The sequence below is a fragment of the Mobula birostris genome, chromosome 2 (assembly GCF_030028105.1).
Source record: "Mobula birostris isolate sMobBir1 chromosome 2, sMobBir1.hap1, whole genome shotgun sequence".
Lineage (NCBI taxonomy): Eukaryota > Metazoa > Chordata > Chondrichthyes > Myliobatiformes > Myliobatidae > Mobula > Mobula birostris.
In genome coordinates this window covers 119555161-119582108 of record NC_092371.1, presented here as the reverse complement: position 1 = coordinate 119582108, position 26948 = coordinate 119555161, and the positions used below count along the sequence as shown (strand labels likewise).

Sequence of the window (26948 nt, the reverse complement as noted above, 5' to 3'; positions counted from 1 at the left end):
CTGTATACATACATCCTTGGAGGTCGACGGGGGAGCGGGGTGGGATATAGGGGGGCGGGGGTGGTGGTGCTACCTCCCTGAAATGAGTTTCTGCAGGGTGGGATGTCTGTATCTACCTTCTCCTTCGTGATAACAACAACACTCACTTCTGCCCCATGACACTCTCGAATTCCTGCCATACGGCTCGTGTTTTCCATAGTGAAGCCCGACATAATTAACTAAATCCGCCTTTTCTTTGCCGCCCACCCCCCATTGCTCTCTCTCCAGCGTCATTTTCACCCCCAGCGCCGGCCGCTAGAGGGCGCTCGGTTCCCGGCGGCGAAACCCGGATGTGCCTGTGCGGTGACTGACGGGAGACCAAGATGGCGGCGCCCATCCGAGCTTGTGCCTCGGATCTGCAGTGAATTTTTCCTTTTGGCGGAAGAATTTCCCGCGAATTCGAGCGGCGGGAGAGAGACAGCGAGAGTGGGGGAGAGGGAGAGACGGCTGTTCAAGTTTCACTTGTTGTTTTAACAGGTTGGTTTCAACGGTTTTTAGCTCAACAGAGCACGAAGGTCGGGTTGTTCCGGAGAGCAGCCCCGCCCCCACCCTGCAATACCCTCCCCTATCCTGTATTCCCGTGACCCTAATCTCCACCCCAGAATCTCCCCCGACCCCCTCCTCCTCCCTTGCAGACGCTCTTTCCCCGTCCCAAAATCCCCCAAATCTCCAGTTACCCCTGCATCCATCACCCCTCTACCCCGCGAAAATCCCCAGATCTCTCCCAGAGTTCTCCCGCGGGCACCGCTGGAGTTCCCCTGTCCCCCACCCCAAACCCGAGACTATTCTTTTCCTCTATAAACAGCCCCTGCTCCCACCTGCCCCCCCAGACTCTCTCCACTCCTAACGAATACTTCCATCCGCACCCGGCATAACTCAGTGTGGGATTTTATGAATAAAACATGCGAGGGTCGTTTTATATGCTTAATAAAAGCCGGAACCCTTTACTTCCATTGCGATTAAAAAACAAAATTAGTCGCCTTACACTGACGTTTTTATGTCAGAAACTGTCTCTTGAAGTGAACACAACAACTCAATGACGGTGTTATTGACAGTGAATTATGTAGAACAGTTTCTACTGTGCACAATATGTGTTATCTGCCACCCATTACATTACCCTACACAGTCCTGTCCCCGGCCCTCAAAATTCACTAAAACCGGCATTGAGAGTCTGTCTGGAGCTCGTACTAGCTGCCTGGCTCGGGTGCTATGTGCCTTGCTTGGTTGGAGTAACAGCAGATGCCCCTGGCTCAACCAGGGGTGTGCTGACATGAACAGGGTCATGTCATGATGCAAAGGGTATGGTAGTGGAACCATCCACGTCTTCGCCAGTTTAGGGTAATTTACAGAAGTATATTCTAGTTTACCCTTGCTATCTACAATAAAAGTTTTTTTCATTTGTTCCAAAATGTGGAACAGGCCATCGTAAGGGTGTGTTGGTGTGCATCATTGTGGACAAAAGTGAACAATGTGGAACGTAGGTCAGCTGGAACCTAAGAGTGCTATACACCTTGATGGGATGAGGAGGGCAAAATGCTGCTGGCAGTTGTGACATAAGAAATAAAATCTGGCACCCATAGCGGCTGCCGGTACACCACCTCAGCTGCAGAGGTCTGCAGGTCCTCTTTTGAAGCTGTTTTGAGCCACAGCTGGACTCACGGGAGACGATCGTGCCAATACTAGTCTGTCAGGGAGGCTCTCAGAGCAGCATTTAATGAACAGTGAAACCTCTCACACAAGCTATTGGACTGTGGATGATATGCCATGATGTAATGCAATTTATCACTAGGGCTGTGGGCCAGAAGTCCGACATGGATCGGGGGCCGCAGTCAGAAGAAATATCAGTTGGAGTGCCATACTGAGTGATCCAAGTGTTGATGAACATCTAAGGCACGACTGTAGGTGTTGTCAACGTGAGAGGGACCTGGGTACGGTCCACCACAGAAGGGAGCTGGGGGGAGAGGACCAGTCAGGTCCACATCTATGTGGTCAAACAGTTGCTCAAGAACCTCGAAAGGTGGTGTTGGTGCCCGGATGTGACGGTTAATTTTTGCCTGCTGACACACCACACGGGCTGCACTCCAGTCTCGCACGTCTTTCCTCAGGCCGTTCCACACAGACTTGAGCAACCAGTTTCTGTGAAGCATTCCCACCTGGGTGCGAAAGGGAGTGAATGGGATTAAAAACGGTCTGCCTCTGGTTAGCAGGCACTATGGGGTGAGGGTGGACCAGTGGAGACATTGCACAGGAGAGAAACTTGTGCATTCCCGAACTGGACGCCAGCCGACTGCAGGCCCGTGACTGCTGTCCTGTGAGCCTGGATCTCTGGTTCAGTAGCTAAGTCAGCTGTTAACAAGTGCTGTGAAATGGTGACTTTCCAGTAGAAAATGAAAATGGTGGGCTGCCAGATGGAGACTGTGAAGCTCGTGGTCAGAGAGGTGTTGGGGAACGGGTGTGCTTGTAGGTTCACGTTCAAAAGACCTTGTTGTCATCAAATGCTCTGGTCATGTCCGCCAACAACTCAAGGATGTGATTAGGGGCGCTGCCTTTAAGGGTACCATAAAAGGGAGCATAAGTTCAGAAGCTTGCGGAATGAAATGGTGACAGAAATACACCATACCCAAAAACTCTTGGGAAAGTGGGAAGTCCGTAACAGCGACAACATTTGACTGCAGGGGTGTCGCACGTTCTGCAGAGATGCAGTGGCCGAGGAAGTTAATAGGGAACCCGAACTGGCATTTGGCGGGATTAATAATCAGCCCATGCTGGCTTAAGTGCTTGAAAAGTCTGCGACAGTATGGTGCGTTTGGTCTTGGATGCACTGGCATCTATGTAAACAAAAAATTGAAGTCTTTTGACACAGAGTCCATTAGTTGCTGGAAAGTCTGTGCTGCATTTTTCAATCCAAATGGCATATGCAGCAACTTAAATAGGCCAAACGGGTTTATAATAGCAGATTCGGGGATGTCTGCAGTGCACACAGGCACCTGATGCGGACCCCTGAATAGGTACACTTCAGGAAAAATTATCTGTCCGGTGGAAAAGTCTTGAATGTGTGGGGGTGATGGCCTTGTTAATGCAGCAGTAATGGCCGCATCGACGGCAACCATCGGGCTCAGAGGCTGTGTGAAGGGGTGAAGCCCAAGGGCTGTTTGATCTGCGTATTATGCCAAGCATTTCCATGTCAGCAAACTCGGCCTTGGCGCTGGTCAGCTTTTCTGAGTCCAGTCTACATACACGGATGTGGACCAGCGAGCTAGTTGTGGAAGTGTGGTGCTCGGCCTTATGCTTTGTGACTAGTGCAAAATGTGGGCTTGCTGAGGTTTGGGAATTCGCCCTGCAGGACAGTGAGTTGACATGTTGTGGTGCATACGTTAGACAGAATTATCATGGGGAGCTAACGAGGGGGTACAAGGTCCGTTGTGTTCGCAGGCAGGCAGTTCTTAGGACCTACTAACAGTCCTTTGGTGCTCGGGAAATCTTTGCCAAGCAGAGGTCTCACAGCTTTAGCCAAGATGGAGTCCCATGTGTAGTGTCGTCGACTGAAGCAGAGCGTCATGCGTTGTGTCCCGTAAATCCAGACCCTCCTACCCTTGGCAGCCTCCAGGGAGGGTCTGCCGCTCTCTGCTATATAATCGACGGCCGATGCTGGCAGCACAGACACCTGCACACCTGCATCACACTGGAAGCATGGCCCTGTATTGAACACTGGACGGCCCGGTAAATGGAACTCATGGTACTCACAGACGTCTGGTGTCCTGATGCGCAGGCATTGTCGAAGCTGCATGGTGGTCAGTGCTTCTTGGTGTCTGGTTTGGAGCCACGGGCATGAGTCTGCTGGAGTCTCTGCTGACAGGGCTTATTGAAACGGAAAGGAGGAGGAAGGATGCACCTCTGTCTGGCTGAGTGTAGACTATCAGCCATTTACCAAGCTCCCTGTAGCCTTTTAACGGTATATTAGCAAGGGCTGTGCAAACTCGATCAGGCAGGTGTTGCATAAAGAATTCTTTTAAAAGTAAAACAAGAACGGTTGAATGAAAAGCAGCGTTTGGTCCATTAGTTCTGAAGGACTAGCGTCACTCAGGCCAAGCAAGGAGAGCATCTGCTTGGTGCACGCAGACTGAGTCAAAAATCTGTAATAGGTGAGTTTTCAGAGTGCCGGCGCGTCTTCTAGTAGACTCACCACTGGCTGCAGTGCAACTACTTGGCAATGCTATGACGTGGTAAAATTTGGTGTTGTCCACAGCGATTGCTCACAGTGCAAACTGGGCTTCTGCCTGTGCAAACCACACGGTAGCTTGCTGCTTCTGGTAGCGTCAAAGCGTCGTAACTCTGAAATGGCCTGAGAGTGCCTAGGTCACGAACGTAAGATCTTGTGGATAAGACATATGAGAGTCGGTTTACGTGCTGAACAAAAGCCACAGCCCTTTACCTCCATTATGAACAAACAAAAAACAATTCTTACACTAATGTCATCACGTCAGACACTGTCTCTTAAAGTGAACACAACACCTCAATATCAGTGTTGTGAATTATGTAGAGCAGTTACCACCTTAGTCGAGCAGGGGAGCACATTTAGTAATAGACTAAGACAACTGCGTTGCTCCAAAGAGCGCCATACGGGGTCATTCTTACCCTCGGCCATTAGGCTGTATAGTGAATCAAACTATAGCTGGGGAAGTGATGACTCACCTCCTGTTAGACTGTTTGTGGTAACCTTTCTTTTATTCTTTCTTATTTCTCTTATAATATTTGTGTATCTGTGCTCTTGTAATTTCCTTTGGGGTATATAAAATATTTATCTATTATGAACAATATGTACCATCTGTCTCCCATTACATTACCCTACACCATCAGCGGATGCGCACGTCAGTCCCCTCATTCTTCCGTCACAGCCTAGATCAGTACACAATTTGTCAACACCTTCTACACCTTATAAATAACACTCTGCCCAACACTTCCCAACCAACATTACCAATTCCCAAACTCTATCCTCCGTTCTCAAGGATATCTCCAAATGCTGCTCGCTGATCGCACGGTTAATCACTCTTATTGCTCTGCTACAGTAGTGGGAATGACAATTCGGACAGTGGAGTGCCCCTCTTGTAGAACGTGGGAACACAGGGAGACCTTTGGTAACTACACTTGCAAAGAAGTGCGTCGAGCTGCAGCTTTTTACAGCATGCATTAGGGAAACTTTCACATCATTTGTTTGATGGTGGGTCGACTGACAGGAGATACAGGGAGCAAGTCGCACCTTAGGTGCAGAACAGAGGTAATTGGGTGACCATCAGGAGAGGGAAAGGGCTCGGTAGCCGTTGCAGGATATTGTTCTCCTCAACAACAATAACAATAGATTCCAGTTAATTGGGACACATCAGGTCCAGTACATTTTCGCCCAGTTGGCTGCCCCAGTTAGCCGAATTCCATGCAAATAGTTAAAAGATATAAAAAGACAAGCTATTTAACTGAGTAACAATTTATATATTTAAATTAGAAAAAAAATTTGAACGCCACCAATATCTCTACAATACTCTAAAACTGAGTATTAGTTCCTAATAGTTATCAACAGAGGAGTTCATCTGAAATGTTCTTCTTGACTGTAAATGAACAAAATCAGCACAGACACCTAGTGCAGATAATGGACTGTCTTCATAAAATGCTTTTGAAGATTGAATCCCCCAAATCTTCATTTTCATTGTAAGATTCAAGGTGATTTTTGAGACCTTTAAATTCTTATTTCCTAACTTGTTGAAGTAGTGAAATCGTTTCATTTGTACTCCTGGCCAATTCTGGCATCTGCAAGCCTGAGCGCTTGAAACTGCAGTGAGCAGTTTCAAATTGTCTTATTCTGAACTGTCTTATTGCTTATTTCTCACCAACTATCAGTGACAAAAATCACTCCTTTTGAACACAAATAAATGCAACTGAAGCTATTTAAGAACTGCCGTAAGCGTAGTATAGTGACTAATAGACACGCGATGGACACTAATTAAAAATGTCCGGTAACAGTCTCCTGTCCCATTTAAGCAGCGTGGCGTCCCAAATAAATCAAGGGAATCCTGGTGATTTTCCCAATTTAGTTTTTGTTCCTTAGGAGCGGCCCCAAATAATGGCTTTCCTGATGGACCAATTAACTAGAATCCACTGTATATTGTTTTGGGGGTGGAGGGTTGCAGAAATGACCTTGCAGAGGTAAGTCACAGCAGCCAGGTCTCTGGCACTGAGCCTGGCTCTGTGACTGGGAAGGAAGGGGAGTGGAAGTGGAGAAGAGGTTAGTCATAGTGGTAAGTGATTCATTGGTTAGGGGAACAGACAGAAGGTTCTGTAGATAAGAATGAGATTCTCGGTTGGTATGTTGCCTCTTGGGTCTCAGTGTCAGGGACATCTCCGATCAAGTCCACAACGTTCTTAAGTGGGAGAGTGAGCAGCCAAAAGTGGTAGTCTACATTGGTTCAGATAGTTCGGCATGGACTAGAAGGGCCGAGATGGCCTGTTTCTGTGCTGTAATTGTTATATGGTTATATAGGGATAGAAAGGAAGGGTGATAAGGTCCTGTGAAGTGAATTCAGGGGGTGAGGTGCTGAGTTGAAGGATAGATTGTGAACTCCGGATTGCTATCTGTACTATGTGCTAGTGAGGTTAGAAAGAGGAAGTTAATACTGCTTAGCACATGGCTAAGGAGATGGTGCAAGAGGGAGGGCTTCAGATTTTTCAACCATTGGGCACACTTCCAGGGAATTTGGGAATGTGGGATAGTGTGCACCTGAATTGGAGGGGAACAATATCCTTGTGGGAATGTTTGCCTGTCCTGCTCTAGGGTTAAAGTAGAGTTGCAGGGAAATGGGAACCAGAGTGCCAGGGGAAGGAGTGGAATAGTTGTGGGGAAAGTAGATGTTACGCTGACATGCAAAGACAGTAACTGAAAGGTTGAGCATGTCGGGACTAATGTTCTGAGTTGTATCTTTCAATGCAAGGAGTATTGTAGGAAAGGCAGATGAGCTTAGGGCATGGATCAGCATGTGGAATTATCATATTGTAGCCATTAGTGAGACTTGGTTACAAGCGGATCAGGCTGCCTTCTTAATGTTCTAAGGTACTGTTGTTTTGGACATGACGGGGTGGGGGATTAAAGAGGGAGGGACAGCATTACTCATCAAGGAAAATGTCATGGCAGTGCTGAGACGGGCCAGACTGAAGTGCTCCTCTCCCTAGTTTATATGGGTGGAACTGAGGAGTAAGAAAGGAGATGATCACGTCAAATGGATTATATTACAGCCCTCCTAACAGTCAGGGTGATTTCTTCTTCAGTCTGCCTCTACTAGGGCATAGGCTGCCGACAATAGCTCACCAGAGTCCTCTGTCCTGGGCCAGTCTTTCAAGTGGTCTCCAAGTGCAGCCCATCTTAGCGTATCCTTACTCTCCCAGGGATGGGACCTTTGGAGCTTCTGTTGGCATTTCTGTAGCAATGGGTTTTTACGGGATGGCTTTGCTGGCCCCATGCCCAGCCCTCTGCCTTTCGCAGCTGGGTTTGGGACTGTCATGGTGGAGTTCAGCAGGATTTAGAGGAACAAATTTGTAGAGAGAGAGCAGGCAATTGAAAGAAAAATAAGGTTGCGATGGTAGATGCTTTTAAGTTTCCACATATTGACTGGGATTTCCATACTGTAAAAGGACTAGCTGGAATTGAGTTTACATTAAACCATATGTCATAATATTTGTTGTTTTGCAGCAGTGGTGCAATGCAAGATGTAAACATTTCCATTACTTACACAAAATAAATAAATTAAAATGTGAAAATGGAACAGTGAAGCAGTGTTCATGGATTCATGACCCTTCAGAAATCTGATAGTGGAAGGGAGGAAGTTGTTCCTAAAACGCTGGAAAAACCCCATTGTCAATTCACCCATCCACACATTCAATCCTTGCCACTTCAATCCCGCCGCCTGACCTCATCAGCTTTATCACCTACTGAATCAACCTTCTTCATCGTCGTTGTGCTAACCCTAGTTACTTTGCCAACCCATTCCACCTTCCTCTCCCTTTCATTTAACCCCTCCTCCTCCCATACCCTCTGCATGCAACTTTCGTTGCTACCTCCCTGCCCTGTTTTCACTGTGGCATCAGCCCCAGATTATAAAAGCATAGTGTTACTCTCTGGTTTCTGATCTACTCCAGGATTCTGGTAATACATCACCAAAATGAACCAATGAGCCAAAGAGTCGCTCTGAGGATGAATAACTCAGCAACACTCCATACTCTTGGCTGATAAATTCAAGTTGTGTGATGCTTTGCACAGGAGAGTTTCCAGCCTGCTATGCACCTATCAACCTTGCCTCTTACAAAGAAAGTGTCATTAACTTGACCTGTCACATAACTTCCCTTCTGTGCTTGTGAGTCCCGTGAGATGGGTGACTGATCTCTGTTGGACATTTGGTAAGGTGCATGAATGTTTACTGAATGTGCCTGTTAACAGTAGAGAGAAAAGCCATTGGACAGTAGGATTAAATATCTAGTCTGTAAACTCATATTCCCTTCTTGTCAGTGCTCTGTCTACTGTTTTGATTTTTTTATTTATCCTTTTTCATATTTGTGTGTTGCGTTTGTGCTAGATGTTTTGATCAGGTCCTGGCCCTGCAGCAAATGTGTGACCTGATCCAGTTTTGACAGAGGGCATACTTCGAATTTGTAAACTACTGCTTTCCTCCTGTCAGAAATAATGCTGATATCTGGAACCCATGTCGAACGTCTATGAAGAGAGGGTAACGATGATCGCAGCAGGGGAAATGCAGGAGTTTGTTCCTTTTGGCCGTGACCATTGCAGGCGTCACCCTAATGCCACAAATCTTCAGCTTCGGCAGCTGCAGCCTGCGTCGGAACTATGGTCCTCTGATGGTGATGCAGGATTGGTGGGATCACTGCGGGAGGTCACAATCCATGAGAAACAAAAGGTATGTGTCCACCCCAGTGTATTGTAAGGGTGATTTTTCAAAACATTTAAAGAGATATAGTGGCATATTACATCAATCCGGATAGCAGGAGTGATGATCACAACAGCTAGGTAACTTAAATTCAGTTGTTTAAATAATCTCGATGAGAAGCTAATGTCACTAACGGTGACTGTGAGTCACAGAAGAAGCTGTTTAATACATGGGGTCAGCCCTTCTCTTTGAAGACCAATCTCATCTATTGCAATCTTTTGCCTTTACCTTAGAATGCGGCAGATAATTTTTTTTCTCAAGTACCTGTTCTTTTCCCTTTTGAAATTTCACCCTGGGTTTGCAAAACGTTGCAGATATCCACACAGCTGCCCCTCACCCTCCCACCCCATTATAAAACGAATTGCCCAGATTTGGATTCTACAATGAGAGGAAATAGATTCCATTCATCTCATGCTTGCTGTTTAAAAAAAAAAGTTTGACAAAGTGTTGCTGCACATAGTAGAGAATTCAACCATTATTTGGTGATCTCTTTCTGTAATTTAAGTCTTGGACACCCAAGTAGCGTTCTGGTTTATAGCAAAGAAAATACCGAAAAACCTCAGCAGGTCAAGCAGCATGTGTGGAGGGAGGAAAAACAGAGTTAATGTTCCAGGTTGTTGACCTTTCATCACAATGATTATCCACTTGAAAGGTTCTGATGAAACGATGTGAGCATTCTCAGATTTCCATCATCTGCAGTTTTTGTTTTGCTTTTCGTTCCAATAAATCTATACTTTGCTTCCTCCAGAATAAATATTTCTTTTTTATGGTATGAATCACAGAGAAACTGATCATTACCACACCAATTCTGTTTTCATAATGCACTTGTATCTTCCTATCTTTCGTCCAGGGTTTCCCAACCTTTTTAATGCCAAGGACCAACACCATTAAGCAAGGGGTCCATGGACTCCAGGTTGGAAACCCTTGCCTTTGAGGTTGATATTTTTCTGGATAAAGCCACCAAACCATCACAAAAATTGGTAGAAACTTTGTAGATTAATATTAAGAAGAACTCTCATTGATCTATCTATGTATATGCAGCTAATTTGAACTTACTGTTGCACTGTCATTTAAATATTAAAATATATTTTAGATTGGAATTGAAAACCCCTGCACAACCACATTTCATAATCTGTTTGCCACCTTGCGTTGATACAGCATGGTGCTTCATTGGCAGATTGCCTTTTGGTGTTCCAATCAATATTGATGTAACTGGTCATGTTGCAGGAAAGCTGGCACCTGAGGAAAGGCTGTTGTGATGTTGGTGAAGAGCTGGACTATGATGAAGAGCTTTATGTGGCTGGAAACATGGTCATCTGGAGCCGAGGAAGTAAAAGCCATGCTTCTTCAGTTTATAAGGCATTCACAGTGGACAGTCCAGTCCTGCAGGTTAGATGATAATTTACATTTGCTTCATGTAAACCACAGGTCAGATCTGTGCTTTTTAATCTATATTTCTTCCTAGATGAGATCAGAGTTACCTTTTTCCTGTCACTTTTCATTTTCAGGCATAATTGTGTTTATTTATCATTTTGAAATGATTAAGAAACATTTTCTCTTTGCACGACTAGGACCGAAGCAGGGGGTTTGCAACCTTTTTTTAATGCCGTGGAGCCGTATCATTAACCGAGGGGTCTGTGAACCCCAGGTTGGGAACCCCTGATTCAGAGGAAAACATTCTGTTTCTGTTGATACCTTTAAGATGTTATCTGCCTATCTATTGAGGTAACAAGCCCTTCCGGCCCAACGAGCCTCTGCTGTCCAATTACACTCGTGACCAATTCACCTACTAATCAGTTAGATCTTTGGGCTGGTGGAAACCCACGCAGTCACAGGGTGAACGTAAAAACTCCTTGCTGACAGGAGTAGAATTGAACCTGGGTCGCTGCTGCTTTGGCAGCATTACACCAACAGCCATGTTCTGTGCCGCCCTGAAGTTTATTTCAACCTGTGAAGGCAATGGTTTAGAATGCTGGGGGGCGCTTTCACGGGAAAGGCTGTAGTGGTTCAAGAAGGTGGCTGACCTTCTCAAGGGCAATGAGGGACGTGCAGACCATGCCAGATCCTGACAAATTTGTTTAAACCAGGTTGGCAGGGGGATGGGAACCTGGGTGATGTTGCTGAATGAGAATCAGGTTTATTATCACCAGCATGTGACGTGAAATTTATTAACTTAGCAGCAGTTCAATGCAATACATAATCTAACCGAGAGAAAAAAATAAGTAAAAAAAAATAATAAACAAGCAAATCAATTACATATATTGAATACATTTTTAAAAAGTATAAAAACAGAAATACTGTATATTAAAAAAAAAGTGAGGTAGTGTCCAAAGATGTTCGTTTAGGAATTGGATGGCAGAGGGGAAGAAGCTGTTCCTGAATCACTGTGTGCCTTTAGGCTTCTGTACCTCCTACCTGATGGTAACAGTGAGAAAAGGGTATACCCTGGGTGCTGGAGGTCCTTAATAATGGACACTGCCTTTCTGAGAAACCGCTCCCTGAAGATGTCCTGGGTACCTTGTAGGCTGTTACCCAAGATGCAGCTGACTAGATTTACAACTTTTTGCAGCTTCTTTCAGTCCAGTGCAGTAGCCCCTCCATACCAGACAGTGATGCAGTCTGTCAGAATGCTCTCCAGGGTACAACTATAGAAGTTTTTGAGTGGATTTGTTGTCATGCCAAATCGCTTCAAATTCCTAATGAAGTATAGCTGCAGTCTTCACATCAATGAAGCATCAATCTATGAAGTTACTTCACATTTAGAAATGGTGCTTTGATTTTTAACTCTTTTTTAAAATATATAATTTATTCATGGTCTGTGGGCGTCTCTGATTATGCCTACAAACGTGATTGTGAAGTACCATGAAGCTCCAAGGTTCTCGTGGCAATGGTTAATGGGATGAGACATGGAATCATGTAAATCTCTTTCCTTCAGCTTCGTGAGCCAGAGATGCTAAAGGAAAGGGATTTACTTTTAAGTCAGAACGATGTGTCACTAGGAAAGAATCCAGCAGGTGGTGGTGGTACCGAAGATCTGCTCCCATTGTCCTCCTTGCTGGTAGAAAGCGTGGGCTTCAAGTTCAAGTTTAAATGTCATTCATCCATACACACGAATACAGCTAAGCGAGACAGTGTTCCCCCGGGGCCAAGGTGCAAAACACAGTATATGAGGTCACACACAACACAAGGCACATGTAATTACAATAGCAGAAAAACATATAGTCCCCCAAAAAAATTATATAGCCCAAGTCTCTAAGCGTCATGTGCTGTAGATTGAAGGTGCATGGGATGTTGTCCTGGAGACAGGTTTCTGCAAGAACAAGCATGCAGTAGTCCTCATCGCACACTAGTGCAGCCGCAGACGAACGTAATCCAATGGGAGGTGCCGTCAACAAAAACATGATGAGTTACTATATTGCACCTTACACCCATGGTGTTCCAAAAGAAAGACTGAAGATTTGAAGTTTTTGTGTTTCATAGAGTGCCAAGCAATGTACTGCTTTGTGTGGGCATGCTGTATTTTTATCAAATGGTTGAAGCTGTATACACTTGACTAGTCAGAAGATGAATCACTTACCACAGAATGCTGATTTGTTCATATTATTAACTTTAATATTAATGTTAACAATACCGTATATAATGATATATTGTGCATGATTCAGCAATGGTAATGTCTGTCACTACAAGAGAGTAGCTAGACGGTTAGACTGCATATTGTTGGAAGTGGTCATTGCTTAGTATGTGGTGCCATTTACCAGCCTGTAATTCAGTGTTGTTCCAGTTTTCCTGCATGATTCATAAGTTTGCTTTTCATATGATCTATCCCAGAATGCTTCCCATTCATCTGTCCCTCTGTATAGACACAAAACAAGATTTGACCTTTAGAATTACTCTGTGCAGTGTGTACAACTTCCCACGGAGAGGAGAAAGAAATCTCATTATTTCCAAAAAAAAAGTCGGTTGAATCAGAATCTTCCCCTTTGACTTGGCACAAAATAGTTTGCAAAATTCAGAGGAAAATAAATGGTAATATTCAGAAAATCAGAAGGAGAGGGAAGGTCTGCCCAAAAGCCAACTATTGCAGATGCTGAAAATGTGAAGTCCCCCCAGGTCTGGCAGCACCTGTGAAGAGAAACAGAGTAGTATTTCACGCCGATGACCTTTCATCAGAAGTGTAAGCTTTTTAATGGGGAATAAAGACGAGAGGTTAAATGATAAAAGGGCAACGGGTGCAAGACTGCAGAGGGCGTAAATGGGAAGGGTGCAAACACAAGTCACTAGGGAGCTGTGCTGCGTGGTGTTTAAAAGATTTTTTAGAGGGCAAAGAAGGAAGAAATAGCACTAATAAGCTAGGTGAAGGAATATTGCAATATTAAGAGAGTAGGATGTATTTGGGGCCAAAGAGGCAATCTAGAGGATAATAAGTGAGGGTCTTAATGGAAACATCCTCCCTGTTCAGACTATTGAGAAGGACGTTGTGGTTGGAGAGTTCAGGGAGAGGGGACTGTACAATTCCATAATAAATTACTGTCTTGAAGGAGGAGGTAATAGCAGATATAAAGTTGGATAAATCCTTAAAGCTTGATGAGGTGTGTCCCAGATACTACACAAGGAAAGGAAATGAATACTGGGACCATGATGGAGATTTTCAAATTCGAGCCACAGAAAAGAGCAGAGATGACTAGAGAACAACCCATGTAGATCTGATGAGGTATGTTTAGTAGCTGGCACAAAGTTCAGTAGTGTTGTTCATAGTGAAGAGGGTAGGCTGGGAAAAGATAAGTGTCTTGAACAACATTATGGGATGCTTTTTGGCAGGAATAATAAGGCAAGGATATGTACAATGAATGGTAGGACTCTCGGAAGTAACGAGGAACAGAGGGGACCTCGTTGTATATGAGCCAGGATCCCAGAGGCAAGAACAAAGGTAGATAGGTTCTGAAGAAGGCATATGGGATATGGGATATTTACTAATTAAGTCATAGAGTATGAGAGCAGGGAGGTTATGGTACAATAGTATAGAACATTAGTTGGATTATAGATGGAATACTGTGTACCCCTGAGGTCACTACATTATAAAAGGGACAAGGGTGCACTGGAGAGGATGCAGAGGAGATTCACCAGGATTTTACATTTTATTGTGTCTCCCATCTCTTCACTGGCATTCATGACAGTCCAATTGAAGGGTCTTGACCCAAAATGCCAATGGTCCATTTCTCTCTACAGATGCTGCCTGAACTGCTGTGTTCCTCCAGTAGTATGGTTTATACTTCTCATCAGCATCACTGCAGTAGGCTGCATTGGTTATGTGCCTTTGAACCATTAATCTAGAAAGCAAAAAAAATAAAAAAAATTATGCAGTTTATGAGCAGGTTTCTTTCTGTCCTAACTTAGGCTCTTTGGTGTGACTTCAGCATACCCCAGGACAAGACGGAATGCACAGAAGGTAATTATGCTGCTAACTTTTTCAGGTCTTTCATTTGCAGGATACGCTGGGAGTTCATTAGATAACGTTCACGTCTGTCATAACTATGTGATACAACAATCATGGATTTTAACTGACCCTGCCTTGCATTTTCTGCTGTATCCATCATCATCATTTTGTGCTGTGTTGTATGATGTGGACGATCGTGGTCTTATTCATTGTTGTTAGCAAATTTTTCTATCAAAGTGGTTTGCCATTGCCTTCTTCTGGGCAGTGCCTTTACAAGACAGGTGACCCCAGCCATTATCAGTACTCTTCAGAGATTGCCTACCCTAGTGTCAGTGGTCATATAACTAGGACTTGTGATATGCGCCAGCTGCTCATATGACCACCTATCACATGCTCCCATGGCTTCACGTGACCCTGATCGGGGGGTGGGGGGAGACTACACAGGTGCTACACCTTGCCCAAGGGTGGCCTGCAGGCTAACGGAGGGAAGGTGCGCCTTATACCTCCTTCAGTAGAGACATATCTTCGCTCCGCCACCCATGCTATATCCAACCTCCATTAAAACATGCTTCTGCATACCGTCTGTTGCAATTGATGTGCAGCCTGAATATTTAGGAAGAAAAAGACAAACTTGCATTGTACAATGGGAAAAATGTTACTGAACTGTTAACCTTCAGACTGCTTTGGCAATTTGAGTTTCCTTAATCAATTCACAAGACATATGCACTGAATCCTGTGGTGACAATTACTGCAACGCCCGAGAAACTGGAGATCTTTCTCTGAGTAGAGAGGGAGATCTGGAACCAGGAGTCACAGCTCAAAATATGGGGTTGGCCATTCAGGACAACTTGAAGTTTGCTCAGTTTGAGGTTAGTAAATCTTGAAACTTTTCTACCCTAGAAAAACTCTTCCTCCAGATGACTTTGGGCTTCATTGAAACAGTGTAAAGATCAAAGACATAGAGAGGTCAGGGAGAAATGGGGCATAGAATTACAGTGGGCATCTGGAGGTTTGGTGTTACTCCGGTAGGTGTGTTTTGTAAAATGATCATCCTCTCCGGCTTGGTTTGTGACCACTGGATGTAACACATTAAAGTGGATATAGAAGTCAGTGTCTGTCACCTAAAATGAGTGGTAGGGTTCCTAGATGATGGGAGGGGAAGAAGTGCATGGGCAGGTGTTGCATCTGCGGGGAATATACTATGAGAGGGGAAATATGCTCTGGTATATATGGGTGAGGGAATGAAGGAGATGCAGAGCCCCTTCAGGGGCTGGGTAGGGGGAGAGACAACATGTGGTGATGGCATCCTGTTATAGGTGGTGAAAATGACAGAGGATAATGTGTTGAACGTGGAGCTTAATATGTAGAAGGTGAGAGCATAGGGAACCTTATCCTTGCTTAAGTGGGAAGAAAGAAGGCGTGAGCAGAAATGAAGGAAATGGATCAGATGTAGTTCAGCAGCCTGTCAACAATGATGGAAGGGAAGCCACCAGCAAGCAAAAATGGCAGACATCTCAGAAGCCCTGATATGGAAGATTTCAAAATCTGAATAAATACGACAAGTACAGAGATAGTGGGAAGGTGTGTTTAAACCCATACAAATAGTGGGGTGGGAGGAAGTGTACTCAAAATATCTGTAGACTTGGAACGGATTGTGATCACTAACCTATCCTTGAGTCATTATGAAAAGGAAATAGATCCTTGGGACTTGATTATTTCCTCTTTTTTTTGAGATGATCATACTCTGCTACACCAGAGGCTCAGAAGGGTTAACCTAGGTCTGGACAGTGTGGTTTCAGTTAACCTGTGATATGCTTGATATACCCCAACCAGGCCATCTCATTGGTGATCTTGTTAATTTTTGACCACAATTTTTCCACTTAGATATTCAAAAGTTTTCGCTGCTGGTATATTCTGTCCAAGGATCCAATGGTGCTATGCATTTCTCAATCTAAATTCAAAAACCCCACAAAGGTCAATTTCCTTGAGAATCTCTGATTTGTTATTGTGTTTTGAGAGCTACTAGTCAGTCCATACACACAAGAAGTGTTTCACTGAAGTGCACAATCAAATAGCACTATCGTGGTAAAGGACAAATTTCATTTCTAATTTGCACCACTCTCTGTACTTACTCATGAACTCTAATTAAAACTCTTTCTCCTTCAGCTCAAGAGAAGAGGGAAAAGTGTGTGTGCATAGTACAGAAATCCAGTGTAAATGTGCACACTGTGGATGGAAAGGACTACATTGCCCCATTACCCTTCCAGGTAGTTAATATTTATAAGCATTTCTTGGGCAATATTTTGTCCTCAACCAGCATCACTAGAACTATATAACTTGGCTGTAAGGAAATGACTGATGTATTCATCTCGATAGCAACTATTTTAAGATATCTCTTTCACATGAAGTTTTTTAACAGTCTGGGAAGTTTGATACAGAAGTATCTAATGCAGGTATTCTCTCATTAAACAGAAAGGAGATGGTGTAGCAAGGAAGAAAAGTGCTGGTTTTATAAATGATGAGTTGTGGTTTACACTCACTGAAAGAAATAAAATTGTATATTTCTGACATGTGTATTTTCCCCTTGAGTTCTTGTTTCGATTTGCAAATGAGTAGTTAAGATTTCAGATTAGATTATTGTCAAATAAACTAGCATGGAATGAAATTCCTTGCCCACACAAAGCTCATAGGGTAAGCAGTATACACGGTAATGGTAAGTATAAAATTAAAACGGCAGCCAGTGTCAGGGCAACAGGGCAAACTGAGGCAGTGCAAAAAGAAACACGAAAGTAACAGTAATGGAAGTAATAGTATTAAGGGTTCAATAATGTGGCAGCACCACATAGGAGAGGAACGGGATATGAAAGAATGAAGTATTAAAGTAATATTTTGCTGTCTCCTGTTAGGTTGCAGTTGTGTGGGCAACTGCCTATGGGCTAATGTTCGAACGTAGTAATCCTGTTCAAGAAATACCGTCAAGCCCTCTAAGGTAGGCACGTGAAAAACGCATAAGCACATGCACAAAGATTCAGGATTGTTTCCATTAACTTGTTCTTGCAAGTTTACCCCGGTTTTAAACTCATTTTTGCAAGCTTGATTTGGATGAAGATAGGTCATTTGATCATATTCCGGCTTCCACCTTTCTATATTTGGAAGGATAAATGCTAACTTGGACCTGTCTATGATGTCAGTGCTGTGTTATACCAATAGAATTAGAAGTGAAAAAAATGGTTGAAAGGGGAAGGGATGTCATTTTTTTTAAAGGGTGAGAACAGTTTCAGCTAGTTTTGCCTTGTTGACAATTCTAACACAGCTTATCAACCTGAGGACACAGTCTATCTCTAGCGTCTATCTCTAGCTCCTATATTTTCACACCTTACCCCTGACCAAGACGTATTCTGAATTGAGTAAGTTACACACAGGCTAATTTAGGCTTGTGGAACATTTATAACACAGAGGGAGGTTAGATGGCTCATCAAGTCTTTACTTGTTGATAAAAGGCTGCCTAGGCCAATGTTACCTCCCAGTTCTTAGTTCACAGCCCTGTAATTACCTCTAAGACAGTTTTAAATGTAAGCTTCAAACCTCCACCTTCTCTGGGTAAGGGTGGAAGAAAAACCCTCTTTGCCTCTTTCATCCTTCTACCAAATATTTTAACTCTATATTCCCTGGTTTTTGCACCCCCCCCCCCCCCCCCCCAAGGGAGTTAGGTCTTTCCTACTGCTCACTTGATCTAGGTCCTTCATAATTACAGATATATAATTCAGTCTCTCCTTAGCCTCCACTGTTCCAGAGAAAGTTCCAAAGAAAACAATCCCAGTTTATCCAATCTTTCTTCAAAGATTCAACTTTCCCATTCCAGCAATATCCTTCTGTGCACCCTCTCATCTCCAATACATCTTTTCTATATTACAGTGACCACAATCGTATGCAACACTCAAGCTAACTAATGGCTTTGGCCTAATATAGTATGCAGTTGCAGCCTGACCTCCCTGCTGTTACTGTATTCCTCAGCTAATAAAGATAAGCATCCTGTCTACGTTTTTAATCATTTCATTGACTTGCCCAATTAATTGTCAAGGAGCCTTTTAGTCACAGGAACACCCGAGTTTAAATCTCAGCATGGGAGCTGTGGAAATCAAATTCAGTTGATAATGTGGCATTTGGAGCAAAACAACTTGAATTAGTAACGAAGACTATAAAAGCTGTCATGAAGTCAAGTTTGTCACAAAAAATAACTATTTAACTAATATCCTTCAAGGGACAAAATCTATTATTCTTGCCCAGTCTAATGTAGACCCATTCCTAGTGGTTGACTCAACTGCCCTCTGAAATGGTTTGGTCCCTCAGATGTAGGTGTCTTACCTGCACCTCCTCAAGGGACCAACAATAATGTTGACCTCACCAGTGATACCTAATCCTGAGTGATTAAATAAAAATGCCTCCCATTGGTTTGAGATTGATTTACTATCAAACTATTGATTCCAGTCAACCTTTGCTAAATCTCTATCTAATTGAAGTGGTTCAAACCCATTTGAGAACCTTTCCTCATTTTTAAAACCTTTGTCCTTTAAGAATGCTAATTCTAACTAATAAAGACTGTCTCAAAGTTGCTCTCCCATTCTTCCTTCTACCTACCCAGCTTCACTCATGGAGTTGTGCATCACAGAAAAAGGCTGATGAAAACCCATCAAATACCAGTCCACACTAATCCCATTTAGAAGCGTTTGGTCGGTAGTCCTCTATGCCTTGCTGATTCACGTGGTTAACTAAGTGTTCCTTAAGTGTCTTGAGAGTGCCTGCTTCCGCTAGTTGCCCAGACAGTGGAAACCATATTCCTACCACCTGGTGAACAATTCATCCTCAGATTCTATCTAAACCTCTGCCCTTGCTCTATGTTAGTGCCCTCTGCTTTGTACATCTTTTGAGAGAATCGTCCTGCTTTCAGCCCTGTCTATGTCGCTCATAATTTTGAATTCCCCTTTCTTGTTCTCCCTCAGCTTCTTCTCTAAGGAAAACAATCCCAATATCTACAGTCTCTCCTCATAGTTCATCACAAGCAACTTCTTGGTGAATCTCTTATGCATCCTCTCCAGTGCAGTTATGTCCCTGTAGTGTGGTTGGGAGCCATACTAAAACTAATTCCAGAATAGTCCCTCTTTTGTTAGACTTGCTACCCATGTTCACATTCATTTTGAGAGGACTAGTATATAAGAGCAACGGTGTAATGCTGAGGCTTTATAAGGCATTGCTCAGACCACACTTGGAGTATTGTGAGCAGTTTTAAGTCCCTTTTCTAAGATGGATGTTCTGGCATTGGAGAGGGTCTAGAGGAGGTTCACAAGAATTATTCTGGGAATGAAAGGGTTAATGTCTGAGGCGAGTTTGTTGGCTCTGGAGCTGGGTGTTTAGAAGAATGAAGGGACATCTCATTGAAATCTATTGAATATCAAAAGGCCTAGATAGATAAAGTAGATGTGGAGAGGATGTGGGACAAGAGGGCACAGATTCAGAATGAGGGGGACCTAGGTTTAGAACAGATGAGGAGGAATTTCTTCAGCTGGAGGGTGGTAAATCTGTGGAATTCATTGCCATGGACGGCTGTGGAGGCCAAGTCATTGAGTATTTTTAAAGCAGAGGTTGGTAAAGGTTTTTTATTGGTCAGGGCGTCAAAGGTTACAGGGAGAAGGCAGGAGAATGGGATTGAGAGGGATAATAAATCAGCCATGATGGAACAGCAGAGCAGACTCATTGGGCCGAATGGCCTAATTCTTCTCCTGTGTCTTATGCTCTACATTGCCTAAAAAAATCTGTCTGAATGCTATTTAAGAGATTTGTGCCTTTTATACTTTTGCACAGTATGGTGGTAATTTAATGTATTGCACTGTCCTGCTGCTGCAAAAAAAACACAAACTTCATGACACATGTGAGTGATGATAAACCTGATTCTGATATGGCTCTCTATTGTGGACTGAGAGTGGGAAGTGGTCATGGAGAGGGGAATCATGGCTGGGTAAAAGGGAAGGGAGAGAGGAGGGAGTGGGAAGCATCAGAGAGACATTCTGTAATCATCAACAATGATCGTTTGGAATCAAATGACCTTGCCTGGTGTCTCAGGGCTGGGTGTGTCTGCACCTTCTTCCTCCTTCCTTTTGCACAGTGTCTTTCATTATTGTATAAACCTCTGTATGGTTACTTTTCAGCCTCTTATATTGTAGTGTAAATAAACCTGCATTGTACAATCTCTCCATATAACATCCCTCCATTATTAGTAGCTACAGCTTCCTCTGCACTAATAAGTAAGTTTCCCACATATTGGGGTGAGTCTTGTTGTAGTATTAATTCTGATGACATGCTGTGTAACTGGTTGCAGGGAGCCATTGCCTACGATGTTCAGCATGCTGCACCCACTGGATGAAATCGCACCTGTTGTTTGTAAACCAGGAGGTGAGGACCCCAACATGTACCAAGTTATTTTACTTGATCGGCTCGGTGGGTGATCGGTCCTGTGTTTCAAGAAAATTTGTGTTGTAAAATACCTCATGTCTTTAAAAGAAGAAATGAGAAAATTGTAAACATGGTATTTTGTATTCCAGTTGCACAAGGAGGTATTGAGACTTAAGTCTTGCAGCTTATTGATTAGTTTTGAGGGGGTGATAGTATTGAATACTGAGCTGCAGTTAATGAAGAGCATGTATGTATCTTCGCTGTAAGATTTTCCAGAGTTGAGTGAAGTTCTCTTAAATTCTGTATTTCTGTATTTCATGGCTATCTGGAGAAGAGAAATATCAGAGTTGTATTGTACATGCATACTTTGACAATAAAATGAACCTTTGAAACGGCATCTATTGTGACAGTAGGCAAATTGGAGGAGATTCAAGTTACTTCTCTGGCAGGAGTTGACATGTTTGATCACCAACCTCCCAAAGCTCTTCATCACAGTGGATGTAAGTGCCTCTGGATTATAGACATTGTGAAAAGTTTGCCATGTACTTCTTGGGCATCAGTATAATTGAAGACTGCTTGAAGCAGGTGGGTGCCTCGGACTGCCAAAGAGAAAGGTTAAAGATCTCAGTGAACACTCCAGCCAGTTGATCAGCACATGTCTTTAGTACTCCTTGTGCAACTGGATCCTTGATTTTCACACTTGTAGACCCCAGTCAGTTCAGGTTGGCAATGATAACTCCTCCACAATCTCCATCAGCATAGGTGCACCACAAGGCTGTGTGCATAGCCCACTGCTTTAATGGCTTTATACTTGTGGCTGTTAGGCTGCGTTCCAATGCTATGTTTAAGTTTGCTGATGACACCACTGTCGTTGGCCAAATCAGAAGTGGTGACGAATCAGCATACAGCAGCACCCTGCTGAAGGTGGTGTAAATTGCAGAGAATGATATCCTGTATGCGGCAGCTCATGGGGTAAGGACAAGAGGAACTTTTTCTTTGTTAAGGTGGTGAAGATGGCATGAGGGCTTATGTCTGAGAAATGGAAGAGATGATGGTGAGGGCAGCGTTAATGGTAGAGGAAGGGAAACCCTGTTCTGTGAAGAAGGACGTCAGCTCCGATGTCCTGGAAAGGACAACCTCAGCCTGGGAACAGGTGCATCAGAGACAGAGGAACTGAGAAAAGGGAATGGCATCTTTACAAGTGACAGGTTGGGAGAGGTACAGTTAAGATAGTTGTGAGAGTTAGTAGATTTATAAAAGCTATTGGTAGATAGTCTGTTTCGAGAGATGGAGACAGAGAGAGATCGAGTAAGGTATCAGAAATGGACCAAGTGAATTTAAGGGCAGAAGTTCGAGACAGAGTTGATGAAATTGACAAACTCAGCATGGATGTATGAAGCAGTGCCAATGCAGTTATCAGTGTAGCACAGAAAGAGTTGGGCAGCGTTAATAAAGTAAACTTGGGACATGGACTGCTTCACGTAACCAATAAAAAGATAGGTGGAACTGGGGCTTGTGATTACACTTTGGGTCTGGAGAAAGGGGAAGAGCTGAAAGAGAAATTGGTGAGGATAAGGACCAGTTCCTCCAGACAGAGGAGGGTGGTGTTGGGGAGGTCTGTTAATTTTTTTAAATTTTCAGTTTATGAGAGTTTAGCAGAGTTGCTGAGGTTGCTGAAGTGATGACATGACTATTAGGTTAAAGTTTAGGGTCAGGTATGATATGCAAGCTTGCAGTCTGTTTCATTTTCAGAGAGTTACCATGATAAGAGATGGGTTTGGCTATTTTTGGGTAGTGCCGAGTAGGCAGCAGGTTCATCTGTTACAATTTAGTGTTATAATAAGTTTCTCTTCCGTAAATTAATATCCTCTGGTTACCGAGACTCCTTTAGTGAAACGATTTCTTCTATCTTTTATATCTTTTATCTTATAGTGAGTATCTCAATCAAATCTACTTGTAACCTTTCCTATTCTAAGTACAATGTTGCCAGCTCCCTGTTCTCATCTTTGGCAAATCATGTTATTTTGTATGAATGTTCCAACTTAATTCGCACTTCTCTTTGTGGTGATACTTATCAGGCACAATATAGAACTGAACAGTTAACTAGTGCAAACAACAGGAATTCTGCAGATGCTGGAAATTCAAGCAACACACATCAAAGTTGCTGGTGAACGCAGCAGGCCAGGCAGCATCTGTAGGAAGAGGTGCAGTCGACGTTTCAGGCCGAGAAGGGTCTCGGCCTGAAATGTCGACTGCACCTCTTCCTGCAGATGCTGCCTGGCCTGCTGCGTTCACCAGCAACTTTGATGTGTGTTGCGTCAGTTAACTAGTGCAATCTTCTACTTATAATACAAATTGATAACATTGTTCAATGGAATGAGCTGGTTCTCTTGATTTGGATTTTGCTCCAATTAGTTTATTGTATTCAAGAGTAGACGTGTAACTTTTTTTTTGCATCTGTTCAATTTATTTGTAACTTTGGAAATATAAAACAATTTACAAACAGAGATTGATAAGATTAACAAAAGTTGGAAATTACCTTTAAAGATAGCTAAAATTTTCAATGCAATGTAGTATGCAATCAAAATATAAATACAATATGCTTAGAAGTAGAATATTAATATCGCAAAAATGTACAGTTAATGGGTGCTCAGCTACTGTTCACAAAATAACATTTGGTTTTTTTGAATAATCAGGCTGGTACCCCTAAAAGCTGGGATTCTGAACCTGTTTTAGGATGCAGTCTTTGAATTCAATATCATTTATGTTTTGATAATATTTATAGTTACATTGCTTGGTGACATTTCTCTAAAGAATTATTTTGTGACAAAATTAAGGTATTATTATCTCCCTTCCAGGAAGTGTGACCAGTGTGCCAAGAGTACAGTATGTTGCTGACTATACCCTGAAAATAGTTTTCTCCAACACGGCACCTTCAATCATCTTGACTTATGACACAGTACAGTGTTTGCATACAGTATGGGCATTACGTAAAATCAAAACAGAGGTACCTGTTCCTTGGAGTTTTATTTTCCTTTTTCTGTGTGATCTCGATTAAGAACAGTAGCTCTGGAAATATCTTTGCTATTTTCTTGGGATTTGGAATACACTGTTCATTGAAATTTAATTGTAAAATTGGATATAGTAGAAGGGATATTCCAAAAGGCTGCATAGAGATGTATGCTGTTAAATCAAAGACTGAATGAATAGGTGATCAAGCATGTTTTAATAAGGAGGAAGGAGGAGAATTTGGTTGGAAATCAGCCGGCTTATTTTGCAAGAAATTTCATACTCATGACGGCTGTAACAGTACAACAATAAATCTCTCTTCCCAAGTCTTCACAGCCACATGGCCTCTGAGTTATTGGCTGAGAAGAACAATGTCACATTTTCATGGAATTTGAGGCAGAGTTAACACATCAACATGAGTATTCACAGGCTTGTACAGTTCATCTGGAGACATGATCATTGTCATTGGAGAATTTACGTTCAAGTAATTATGTCTGCAGTCCGTAAGGGTGATTGGGATGGTCAGCATGCCTTTGTGTATGGGAAGTCTTGGCTCTTGAATTTAGTTGATGTATTTGAAGAGATATGCAAGAGGATTGGTGAGGGCATGGCAGTAGACATTATCTATCTGGACTTAGCAAAGCTTTTGACAGGGTCCCACATGGCAGGCTGGTGCAGAAGTTTAGATTACATAGGATCCAGAGTGATCTAGTCAATTGGATACAAACTTGGCTTAGTGGTAGGAGTCATTGGGTGGCAGGAAAAGGCTGTTTCTCAAACTGGAGCCCTGTGATCAGTGGCTTGCAGCAGGGATTGACGCTGGGTTCTGTGTTTTTGACAAATAAGCAATTTTGATGAGAATGTAGGTGGCATGATTAGGAAGTTTATGTACGACAACAGTATTAGGCAGTACAGTGGAGAGTAAAGAAAATTGCCCAAGGTTACCACAGGATCTAAGAAAGTGGGTAAGGGAATGATTGATGGAATTAGCTCAGGCATGTGCAGAGCGATGCATTTTGGGAGGTTAAAACAGGGTAGGATATACACAGTAACCCAAACTGTCGGAGAAACTCGGTGGGTCGAGAAGCATCGGTGGGAGGAAAGAAACTGTCAACATTCCAGATCGAAACCTTGCATCAGGGTTGAGGATGGAGAAACAGATGGCCAGTATCGAGAGGGGAAAGGATTCTGAGGCGAATGGTGGACTGTGGTGAAGGGTGTAAGGTGACAGGTAGTTATGGCCAGGTAGAGGAGATGAGTTAGGATGATAGGAGCAGACAAAAAGAGGAAAAGGAAAAAGCAAGAGATGAATCAAGGTGGGGGAAGGATAGTGTAAAGATGGGACACGGCTGCTGGAGGGCAGTAGGCAGGAACACAAAGCACCATCAGAGCTGAATTTGGATAAGTAAAGGGAATCGTCAGAGGAGAAGGAGAAGGAAATGATAGTTGGAATCAGATTTTGGTGGCAGGGGTTTGGAGAAGAGGGTGTGGGGAAGAACCTGTATGTGCAGTGGGTGGATGGAAGGATGGAATCAGGAGGTGTCAGGGGACAAAGCCGGATGAAGGGGGGCCAGGGAGGAGGAGAAAAATTGGAGGGTGGGTGGATCAGAAGAAGAAATGGCTGTGGAGGAGGAGGTGGGAGCAGGAGAGGGGAATAAAAGTAAAAAAGGATTTGGGACGGATTTACCAAAAAATGAGAAAACTCAATATTCGTACCAGTGGGTTGTAGACCACCCAGGCAGAATGTAAGGAGTTGCTCCTCCAGTTCATGTTAGGTTTCACGCCTGCAGTATGGACAGCTCAGTGTGGGAATGGGGAGGGAAATAGAAGTGCCTGCAGTGAAGAGCATGGGATGGCCATTATGGACTGAGCTTAAGTGTTTTGAAAAACTGTTGCCAATATAGGCACATATAGTCAATAGTCGGGTTCTGTGGAGTGTTTTAGAACAGTGAGACCTTCGGGTATAAGACAGAATTCCTCAAAAGTGATGATATAGGTAGAGTGGGTGGTGAATCAGTTGGTGTATTAACTGCAAGAGTCAGGATATCATGTTACAGCTGTACAAAATGGTGGTAAGACTTCTCTTAGAGTATTGCTCTGCATTCCTGGTTGCCTTGCTAAAAGAAGGGTGTGAATAAGCCAGAGAAGGTGCAGAAAAGGTCCACAAGGATTTTGCTAGGACTGGAGGGCTGGAGTTATAAGGAGCCACTGGATAGGCTGCAACTGCTCTTACTGGGGCAAAGGAAACTGAGGTGTGAACTCATATAGATTTATAAAATCACAAGGGCGTTGTTAGGGTCGATGGTCACATTCTTTCTGCCTGCCGTCAACAACTAGAGGGCAGAGGTTTCAGGTGAGAGGAATAAGATTTAAAGGATATCTGAAGGGGCATGTTTTTCACACAGGTGGTGTTGAGTACATGGGACAAACTGCTGGTGGAAGTGGTAGATACAAAAGTTATTTCAGCAGGTGTATGGATAGGAAAGTTTGAGGAGGATTTGGGCCACACACAGGCAAATAGGACTCTTCAGATAGCCACCTTGGCCAGCTGAACAAGTTGGGCCGAAGTGCCTGTATAATTCGACTCTTGTTCAATAAATTTGGAATACATATCTGGTCTCCTAAAGGGTGATTAAGGAACTGGTGACTTGTTATCTAGACCTATAATTTCCTCAGGAGTGGAAACCTAAGCTCTTACCCAGTCTTGCTCACACATGCAACATGCACAGCAGTGGCTCTTAAGGAACCTTCTCAAGTACCTACAAGGCAACTGTTCAGAGGCAGATAGGTATGAACGAAGCCTGAGAATGTTGTAAATTATATCTTGCAAATTCTTTTGCCCTCTTGATCTAGCATTTAGGCCCAGCTGTGCCAAACCACATCGTTTTAAGCATCCAGAAGAACCATAGTGTATTAGAGTACACGAACAGGCCCTTTGGCCTAATTTGTCCATGTCGATCAAAGTACACACCTAAGGTCCCACTTACCTGCATTTGGCCCATATCCCTCTAAACTAGGGGTTCCCAACCCTTATTATG

At 43.4% G+C, this 26948-nt stretch overlaps 1 protein-coding gene across 4 annotated transcripts in view; it reads left to right on the top strand.

Annotated features, from left to right (window-relative positions):
* The first annotated feature begins 354 nt into the window (after positions 1–354).
* Positions 355–26948, top strand: part of anapc1 (anaphase promoting complex subunit 1) — a 232455-nt gene continuing 205861 nt past the window's right edge. For 3 of the 4 annotated variants that reach the window (XM_072246952.1, XM_072246951.1, XM_072246965.1), the window contains exons 1-8: positions 355–516; positions 8754–8990; positions 10248–10409; positions 14415–14466; positions 16621–16721; positions 17361–17443; positions 20828–20901; positions 23760–23908. In XM_072246952.1, the coding sequence (XP_072103053.1) occupies positions 8778–8990; positions 10248–10409; positions 14415–14466; positions 16621–16721; positions 17361–17443; positions 20828–20901; positions 23760–23908 (834 nt within the window). In that variant the 5' untranslated portion in view covers positions 355–516; positions 8754–8777. Of the gene's footprint in view, positions 517–8753; positions 8991–10247; positions 10410–14414; positions 14467–14521; positions 14604–15171; positions 15324–16620; positions 16722–17360; positions 17444–20827; positions 20902–23759; positions 23909–26948 lie in introns of those variants that run through there. The other variant, XM_072246958.1, reaches the window with a different exon arrangement.